The sequence below is a fragment of the Rissa tridactyla genome, chromosome 18, assembly GCF_028500815.1.
Source record: "Rissa tridactyla isolate bRisTri1 chromosome 18, bRisTri1.patW.cur.20221130, whole genome shotgun sequence".
In the NCBI taxonomy this organism is placed as follows: domain Eukaryota; kingdom Metazoa; phylum Chordata; class Aves; order Charadriiformes; family Laridae; genus Rissa; species Rissa tridactyla.
In genome coordinates this window covers 4946939-4956657 of record NC_071483.1, presented here as the reverse complement: position 1 = coordinate 4956657, position 9719 = coordinate 4946939, and the positions used below count along the sequence as shown (strand labels likewise).

The 9719-nt window shown below is 64.9% G+C and overlaps 1 protein-coding gene across 1 annotated transcript; it reads left to right on the top strand.

The window, feature by feature from the left end:
* The first annotated feature begins 271 nt into the window (after nt 1–271).
* Nucleotides 272–8054, top strand: TCEA3 (transcription elongation factor A3). The gene is made up of 14 exons (XM_054223994.1): nt 272–434; nt 2204–2266; nt 2408–2513; nt 2859–3030; nt 3327–3395; nt 3596–3664; nt 3782–3862; nt 4144–4221; nt 4337–4491; nt 5173–5234; nt 6176–6325; nt 6917–7063; nt 7173–7244; nt 7381–8054. Exons 1-14 carry the CDS (start codon nt 366–368, stop codon nt 7387–7389), a joined length of 1302 nt encoding a protein of 433 aa, XP_054079969.1. The 5' UTR covers nt 272–365; the 3' UTR covers nt 7390–8054.
* Nucleotides 8055–9719: the final 1665 nt, after the last annotated feature.

Genomic DNA, 9719 nt, shown 5'->3' with positions numbered 1-9719 from the left:
CCCCTCCGGCGGGGGCGGCCGTGCCTCCCGCTGCACCCCGCTGCACGCCTCCCCCCCCCATCCACCCCAGCTCCTGCACTCGTGGCCCTGCCCGGCGCTCTCGACTATATTTAGCCCTTCCCCGTGCTATTTGGCCTGCCTGGCAGGAGTTTATAACTGGCCGGGACGGCCCCACCTCCTTTCTGCTTTCTCTCCTTTTCCCTTCCCTTTCTTTTCCCCACGTCTCCGCTCCTTTCCGTCCCGTCCACCCCTTCGCACCCGGCCGCTCTCCCACCCCCCCCCAGACCCCCCGCCCCCCATGAGCTCTGTCTGCCGCCGCTTTGGTTTCGCTCCACCGACCGCCGAAGCCCGGCCGAGCCGCCGGCATGGGGCCCGCTGAGGAACTGGTCCGGATTGCCAAGAAATTGGATAAGATGGTGGCCAGGAAGAGCACGGTAAGGTGGCCGAGTCCCTCGGGGCGGGTGTGCACGCGTGTGGGTGTTTGCACACGCATGCACGTTTACACGCGTGTGCATGTTTGCACACATGTGCAGGCGTGTTCGGACGTTGCAGCGTGGCTCGGGACAGGGGAGGGAGGGGAAGCGGTGGTGGTGGTGGGGGGGGGATTGCTCTTCACCCCCTCCCCTCTTGTTGCTGGTGGTCCCGGGGGGGGGCTGAGCTGGTCCGGAGGGTGCTGAACACCTACAGGTGCCACCAGCACCCCAGGGTGCCGTCGGCCACCCCAGCCTGCCCTTGCAACGTCAGAGATAGCACCCAGAGGTATTTTATTTTGCCTCCGATTTGGGGCTCTCCTGCACCCCGTTGCTCCCAGCCGTTGGGATCTGGGGACAAGGCTGGGGGGTGTGTGCGTGTGTGTGTGTGTGTGTGTGTGTCAGTCCCAGGGGTGGCAGCTCTGGGCACCCCTCGGCGGTGCGAGACCGCGGGCAAACGTGGGTGACAGGTGCTTGGCCACCAGCCCGGCCACCAACACCCGATCAGGGCCGGTGCCACAGGCTCAGCCCCGTGCAAGAGAAAACTCCCCGGGGGGGGTGGTGTGTGTGTGTGTCTGGCTTGGGGGGGGGGGGCACGACCCCCCGCCATAGACCCAGACGCAGCCCTGCCTGTTGCACAAGCGCGTGCAAGCGTGCAAAGGGAGGGGAGGGGGCCAAGTGATGGTTCCCGGGTGGCTTTGGCCATGGCGAGCCAGGGGGGGAGCCAGGATCTGGCCCCCCCGGCCACCCTTTGCGCCAGGTGAGGATCCATCCGGGGATCCTGGCGATCCGGTGACGTGTGGGCGAGCGGAGCTGAGCCCGGCCCTTAAAGTTAATATTTCACCATTTCCACCGGCCTTTGCCCCGACAAGGTGCAGGCTCCCAGGGGCGGGGGGGGCGGGGGGAGCAGTGCTGCCGTCCCCCCCAGATCTGGTGGCTTTTTGGGATGCCAACGCTTGGAATAAAATCAGAGCCCGTGGGAGCTACATGGGCTCTGGTCCCCGCTGGGAATTACCCCGGGGACAACGGGCCTGATCCTGCCCGGTCCTCCTGCTCCGCACCCCCGTGCCTGCACTTCGGGGTGGGGGACAGAGTCAGGGTCCCGCCGCGGCGTGGGGACGTCCCCCGCAGCCACCGCTCGCGGAGGACACGTATGGGGAGGGCCTGAGCCATGGTGGGACGGGGGGCCCAGCTTGGCGTGGGGCAGTGTCCCTGCAAGGGGGATACCTGCGAGCTGGCGTCCGCTACTGGAGCTCTAAAAATAGAGGAGGAGGAGGAGGAGGAGGAGGAGGGCTCCGTGCTGGGGCTATGTTTAGCCCTGCAGCCGCTGCGCACCCAGGGTTAGGCTGAAACCCTGCGGGTGCGTGTCCCACAGACCCTCGTACCCCTGTGTGGGGACATGCGGGTGTCCCCTGGCCGTCCCCAGCTCCCAGCAGCCCGAGGTTTCCTTCTGGAGGGATTTTTCCCAAGCTTTAAGGGAAGCTCCTGCCTCCCAGCCAGGAGCCGTGACCCTGCACCGGGATGATCCGGCCGGATTTGGGGTTTTTCCAGGAGTGCCTCGCCGCGGAGGGTCAGGCGTTCCCCGGGGCTGCTTTGTGTCCCCTCGGGGTGCCCTCCCTGGCGCTGCCCGGCGCTGGCGAGAGGAGAGGGGTGGATGCGGGCTGCTGCGGCGTAGCCCCCCCTTCAATCCTCTTCAGCTTCTCAAGGACCCCCGTGACCTCTCCCCGCTCTAGGAAGGGGCGCTGGATCTGCTCAAGTCCCTCACCGGCTACACCATGACCATCCAGCTGCTCCAGGTGAGGGGGGTCTGGGTGGGGGGCAGCAGCTGCTGGAGGGGGAACACCCCACGGGGTGGCTCGTCTTATCCCCCCCCACCCCCCCCACCCCAGCACCAGCCGGCACACCCCTAAGGACAAATCCCTGCCGTCCGTCCCTAGACCACGCGGATCGGGGTGGCCGTCAACTCGGTGAGGAAACACTGCTCGGATGAAGAGGTGGTGGCCTCGGCCAAAATCCTCATCAAGAACTGGAAGCGGCTGCTGGGTGAGCGATGCCGGGGAGAGGCAGGAATCCCCACCCCCCCCCCCCCCCCCGGGCCCAATCCTCCCAGCACCCCAAACCCCGGATGCTCTCCGGGGGGGTCAGTGGGGGGGGGGATCAGTCCCAAGTTGGGACGTTCAGGCTCCTGTGCCACCGCAGCCACCGTAACCCAGTCCTGCCAGGCGATGCGCGGACTCGATGGGTTTTCCAAGCGCTCGTTTTCGCTCCGGGATGGAGTGGTGTAAATCAGTGTGAGCTCCCCCCGCAAGAGCCAAGCATCCTCCCAGCCGTCCCCCCAGCCAGGTTCTGGTAGGTGCCATATCTGTGACACCCAGCTCTTTCCCCCAGAGTCCTCCACCACCCTGAAGAAGGAGAAAGATGTAGACGGGAAGAAAGAGAAGGACACGGATGGGGACAAGGAGAAGAAGGAGAAGAGGCTGGATTTTCCCAGCTGCCCCAACGAAGGGGCGAAGCACCCCAAGAGCCCAGCCGAGAAGCACAGGGAGAAGCACAAGGAGAGGTGGGGGCTCCTGCCCGCTCTTGGGGGGGCACCAACCCCATGGCCAAGGCATCAGTGGGGCTGATAGGAGACCACCCTCCTTATAAATTGTTTGCTTTATCCATCTCTGCCTGTCCAGGGGTGCCGGCAGCACCGCTGGAGAACCGACACCAGGGCAGCTTTTGGAGAGGGGAGGGAGAAATGGCATTTTTTTTTTTTTTTTTTTTTCTTTTCACTTCTTTAATGTTATTTATTCCCTGGGCGAGGGCTGTTTCGATGGGGCTCATCTGACCCTGCCCCGCTCCCTTTGTCCCTAGGAAGCCCAGCAAGTCCGGCTCTCATGCCGCCACCCCCCGGGGCCACCCTGCTGACTCCAACCCGGAGAGGTACGCGCCGAAGGGCACACGGATCCTCACGCCGGGCACTGCCAGCCTGGGGGGGCTGCTGGGGCTTGGGGTGGGTCTTGGCCGGGGATGGGGGGTGCAGATGGGCAGGCAGGATCCGGCTCACCAGGTCACAGTGGGGGGATGCTGGGGCCAGGCTCCCTGAGAGCATCTCTCCTTTCTTCTGGGCTTCTGCGCTGAAGAGAGTCCAGCAACGGCCGGAGCCCCACTGCGTCCTCGAAGAAGCCACCTCTGGATGGCAAGAAGGAGAGGTGGGTGCCTGGGCTGGATGGGATGGGAGATGTCGGACCCCAGCCCCACGCTGGGCTGTGGATGGGGGTCTGGACCCATCCTATCGCCGCTCTCTGACGTGGGGCTCGTCCTGCCAGGAGAGACTCTGCCGACTCGAGGTCCTCCACCACCTCGGCCATCTCCTCTTCCTCTCCGCAGAAGAGACCATCAGGGGAGAGGTAAGGAGGGGATGTCCCCGGGCAGCCTGCGGAGGCTTTGGGGATCCCCTTTGGGGACCGTGGGACCCACAGCTGGGGTGGGTAGAGGTGGCTGGGAGCCCTGATCCTGCCATGGGCACCAGGACATTGTCCTTGAGGAGCAAATCCTCCCCCGGGGAAGATTCCTGTTGGCTTCCGAGCGCTCGCGTTGATGTGCTGGTGCCTGAGGTCAGGCCACCTTTCTCTGCCCCCTGTCCTGTCTCTGGTGTCACCCCCACCGTCCCCCTCCGTGCCACCCCCAGGGGAGCCTCCGTGGGCACCAGCCCCTCGCCAGCTCCCACCGGCTCCCGGAGAAACTCCAGCGACAGCAAGGAGGAGAGGTAGGAGAGACCCATCCCACCGCTATGGGACCCCCGGCAGGTCCCTGGGGCTGTGCCAGGACCCCGGCGCCTGCCTGTCCTCCCCCCTGCCACCCCCCGCCGTGTGTCCCTGCAGAGCCAACAGCAGCAAGGCCAAAGCGGAGCCGCCGCGGACCCCCACCAGCCCCACCTTCTCACCCAGCCCCTGCTTCCTGGCCCCCTGCTATCTCACGGGGGACTCGGTGCGGGACAAGTGCATCGAGATGCTGACGGCCGCCCTCCGCATGGACGGTGAGTGGGGCCGGGGGGGGCTGCTGGAGCTGGGGGATGCTGGGGCTTGTGTGGGGTGGGGGGTAGAGGGGGGGGCGGTGCAGGAGCTGGCTGCCCTGAGCAACCAGGCAACTTTAAGCCCTGGTTTCATCACACGTGGCAAAACAGGGAGGAAAGAAGCTTCCAAGCCTACGTTGAGCCATGGGGTCGCAGCACGGCCCCGGCCAACCCCCCCCGCCCCTTCCCCACACTGGGTTATTCAAAGGGGCAGCAGGAAACCCATCATCTCCTCCCTAAGCTACTGGCCCGAACTGGGCTGTTTCTCCAATGGGATAGCCCTAAGGGAAGCAACCCTACAATAACAAGCCAGGCTCGGCGTCCTGGGGCACCCACAGCCCTGCGACAGCCCCTGGACCTACAAACAAACGGCAGCTGTAGCTCGTGGCTCAGTGTTCAACCCCAAAAACGAAAGAAAAGGCGGTTGGAGGGGTCCCCGGTAAGGGGTTGGATGTGGAGATGAGGGTCCTTGTGAGGTTCAAGATGGGTAAAAATAGGTTTGGTAGAGACGGGGTGCCTGGGACAAGTTGAGGGGGGGAAAGGTGAGATTTTTTTTGGGGGGGGGGGGGGGGAGTTTCTCGATGCACGGTGAGACCCGGCTGGTTTCACGCCCGAAAGTCACCCCTCGGCCTCTCCGCCCTTTAGACGACTACAAAGAGTTTGGCGTCAACTGCGAGAAGATGGCGTCGGAGATCGAAGACCATATCCTTTTGGGGGGGGCTGGGAGTCCCCAGGCTCCATCCCCTGGCGGGGGACACACACGTGGGCTGAAGAGCGGTGGTGGGGACAGGACGGAGGGTGGTGGGGACAAGGACGGAGGGTGACGGGCTCTGCTGTCCCGGTTGCCTGCAGAGGGAGCCCAGACCCCGGTTAGAGGCTGATGCTGAGCATCTCCTGGGCACCTGCCTTAGTCTGGGGGGGGTCTGTGTGTCCCCCCCCCACCCCTGCTTAGGGACCTGCCTCCGTCCCTGCAGACATAAACCCCAAACCCGGACCAGGTCTCTCTTTTGAGCCTGCTGTGGGTGCCCGTGTCTCTTACCAGCCCCGTGCCCAGGCTGTGCGACGCTGGCAGGGATGGAGCCCCCTCCGTTCACCCCCAACTCAAGGCTTGGGGGTCTCCTGGCAGCCCCCCCCCAAGACCGGGACCAGTCCCAAGGTGGTTTGCGCTTCGATTTTTGGTTCATCCCACACTCTGGCCATGTGTGCCCACGGCCTCATGGGACCACCCCCCCCCCCCCGAAGCTGCCACCTCATCCCATCCGCCCGCATCCGTGCAGGCAGCTGGTGGCTTTTTGGCCAGCCTGGGAGGAGGAGAGCGGGCTGAGCCCCCCCCCCACACCGTGAACTCAGCACAGGACTTGGGCATGGTCCCTGACCGCCTTTGGGTGTCACAGCCGGGAAATGCGAAGTTGTTTTCCACCCCACATCCCAAGTTGTGCTTCGTCACCCAAGGAGGGGGAGACCCCCCCCCAAAGATGGTGCCCCAGGGAGCAAAACCCTGTTGAGATCGGCCACCTCCACATGCACGTGGGCACTGGCCCTGGTGACAATCCGCACCACCGAGCCCAGAGCAGCAACGGGTGCCCACGGGGGCCGCCGTCCTCCCCACCTTGCCCCCTTGATTCCTTGACGGAACCCCCCACATATCTTCCAGGAGCTGAAGAGCACGGACATGAAGTATCGCAACCGGGTGCGGAGCAGGATCAGCAACCTGAAGGACCCCAAGAACCCCAGCCTGCGCAGGAACGTGCTGTGTGGGGCCATCCCGCCCAGCCTCATCGCCCGCATGACTGCCGAGGTGGGCAGCGGGGTGGGGGGGGGCACGGGGCTGGCTCTTGTGGACCATGTCCATGCCCATCAGTGTCCGTTCTTGGTGCCCAAGGGCTGGCTGGGTCTTGGCTTGCTGGTGTCCACGCTGGATTTGTCCCAACATCTCCCCATCCCACCTTGGGGCTGGCTGGAGCGCGAGAAGCATCAGAGCAGGGGTGCGTCAGCAGGGGGGTGGCAGCCAAAAAAGATCCGGGCACTGCCTGGCGCCCCCCCCCCCCGCCCCAGAGCCCTGTGACACCCCCCCCACCCATCATAGAGCTGGGCGGGGGGTGTCACACTGTCAGGAGCCAGGCTTGAGAGTCCTCTTCTCAACCACGGTCCCCAAATCCGGCGGCTGGGAGCCCAGTTCCCTCCGTGGGGAGCCAGGTCCCTGCAGGCAGCAGTTGCAGGTTGAGGATGGGGTGATTTTTTTTCATCCGGATGGGCCGGAGCCCTCCACCAAGAACAGAGAGAAGGATCAGTCCTGGTCCTGGAGACGATGGGGAGGGTGCTGGACCGCGGTGGCTTGCACCCCATGCCGGCTTGGCTGCTGACGCTGCCGGGCCGGTGCCGGTGGCAGGAGATGGCCAGTGATGAGCTGAAGAAGCTGAGGAACGCCATGACCCAGGAGGCCATCCGGGAGCACCAGATGGCCAAGACGGGCGGCACCGTCACCGACCTCTTCCAGTGCGGCAAGTGCAAGAAGAAGAACTGCACCTACAACCAGGTCAGCCCCGAAAAGCCCCCCGGGGCTCCCCCCTCCCTGTCCCCAGGGGACCCCGACTCGGGGGACGCCGGAGGGGTCTCCGCTGACCCCGCCACCTGCTCCATCCTAGGTGCAGACGCGCAGCGCCGATGAGCCCATGACGACATTCGTGCTGTGCAACGAATGTGGGAACCGCTGGAAGGTCTGTGCCCAGCCTGGGGTTGCTCGGGGTGTCCCAACCCTCTCCCAGCCCCGGGGGGTTGGCAGAGCCCCCCAGAATGGTGCCGGGGGGCTGGGTGAGGGCTCACCGCTTGCCCCCGGCTCTGCTTCTCCTGCAGTTCTGCTGACGGTGCCCGGCGACAGGCCTGGAGGGGACACGGTGCAAGACGGGATGCTGTGACGGCCACATCAGGCAGCCGGGGTGGGGAGGGAGGGTGACGGGGTGGCACTGGTCCCCGCGTCCTGGCTCCCTGCTTCCTTGCACTGGGCTCCCTCGAACATCCCCGGGAGCCGGGCTCCGGCGACAGGTGGGTTTGCTCAGGAAGACCCCGGTGAATTCAAGCGGTTCCTCCCTGTAAACACCTTCCCTTTGCTTGGGGTGTGCTGGGAGCCCACTGGGAACGGACTGGGAGACCGGCCTGAACGTGCCCTTCCCTGGAGAAAAACTGGACTTGGACAATTTGGGGACAGGAGGGGCATTGCCCCGTGGATGTGGGGCTGTGCCACCGTCCTGGGGGCCGGGGGTGAGAAAGGGCCGGGTTTTACCCCCAAATACGCTCTTCTTGACCTAAGCGCGCGCAGTGGGAGGCCACGGAGGCAGGCAGGGTGGTCGCAGCGGTGTCTGGATGCCGGAGGGATGCCACCGCGTCCCTCCGCTCTGTGACACGCGGATCTGGCTTGAGGGCACTGTGTCCCTAGGAAAGAAGGAGGGATGGGGGGGAGGCGGGAAAGGAGTAGGGAAAAACTCTCCAGCCAGAGCAATAAAGGTGTGAACAGCCTCTGCGGCGTAGTCTGCTTTCTGAAGGGGGGATTGGGACCCCCGCCTTGGTTCGTACCCCCCCCAGCTCAAGCTTTGCGGTCCTCCAAGACCCCCCAAGCCAGCTCCACACGTGTCTTCAACCCACCAGCCCCCAGCTTGGGCTGTAATGGTGGCTTGATGCCCAGCCATCGCCTACCTGGTGATTAAAAACCTTTAATTAAGGCCAGAGACGACTCCCCGGCTGGGTCTGGATGCTGGAGGCTGTCCCGCATGGCAGGGCAGCACCTCCACCGACAGCCGGGAGGGTTTTCCAGGGAAAGGGCATCGGGGACGGGCCCGGGAGGTGCGCCTTTGGCTACAGGAGGTGCAGGACGGAGCCTGGTGGCACCGAGCCCGTCCCTCACGGCCACCAGCTTCTCCCAGCAGCTCCGTTTGGCAGCAGCGAGACGTGACGGGGACGCAGGTAAGGTCGCGGTGACCGCGGGTGACCGCGGATGGGGGATGAGGGTGCTCCCGCGCCTGCGTCAGCCGACAGGCAGGAGCGGAGGAGGACGGTGGAGCTGTCGAATTAACCAATCGTTAATTATTTAATCTGGGGCTGAAGTGTGTATTTGTTGCCCAGGCCGAGCTCAGGGCAGTTTGCGCCCGCATTCGGGTGCCAACCCCTCAGTCCCTGGGGGTCTCCCGGCAGCCCAGGGAAGGGTCGGACACCCCCGAGAGTCCGCTTTGGGCGGCGGTGCTCGTTAGCACGCCGAAGTCATTAATAAGCCTGCCAGGCAATTATTTACACTTGCAAAGCGCGTGTGGCTGCAATTAAGGAATATAGTGGCTTGTGGGGGATGAATAAAACATCGGGGTGACCTTGTGCGGCGCGGGGAGGGCAGGACGGGCAGCGCCGCGCCAGCAGCACGGGGGGCCGGGGCTCGCGTCCTGTCCCCCGGGTGCAATTGGGCATGTTTGGGTGGGATACGGCCAAAACGGGGGGATTTGGACCTCTATTTTTTTGCAGTCCGGTCCAGCAATCCCGGAGGGAGCCTGCTCCCATGTCGTGATGGAGCTCCTGCCAGCCCCATGCGTCCGCCTGTCCCTCAGGGGACATGTCCCCCAAGGGAAATGTCACCCTGTGCACCCTTCCTGAGAAATCCCAGAGGAGGAAAGGGAGCAGGGAAGGAAACTGGAGAGCTGGGCGCTGCTGGAGGCCCCCCCACCACCTATGCAAGGGTGTCCCACCCCGGCCCTGGGAGGGTTTTCCCACCCCGCCTGGGGCCAGGGGAGCTCCTGGCCCTGAAGGATGCTCTGGGCTCTGGGTGGGGATGCAGGATCCGGCCCCCTGCAGCCTGGTGGGTGGGTGGGTGTCACTGGGGCTGGGAATAACGAGGGGCTCTCTGGCATCCAGCAGTTTCCAGGGGTTGAAACGGGCTCTAGGTGGCTCTTGGGGACAGTCCCCAGGGCTGAGCCTCCACCCCGCTCCACGGGGAAGGCACAAACACGTGCGTAGGTGTTACAAAAACCCGCTTCCCGAATTTCCAATCCCCAAACTGGGATGGCTGACGGCACTCAGGGTCTGGCCGAGCCCCCCGGCAGATCCCACCATCCCCTCCCCAGCCGTCAGCCCCGCGGGCGCCGTGTTCCTGGGGCTTTCCCCTCTCATCTCCGCAGGTGACGGTCCCCTCATCTCCTCCGCATCCCCCAGCCTGG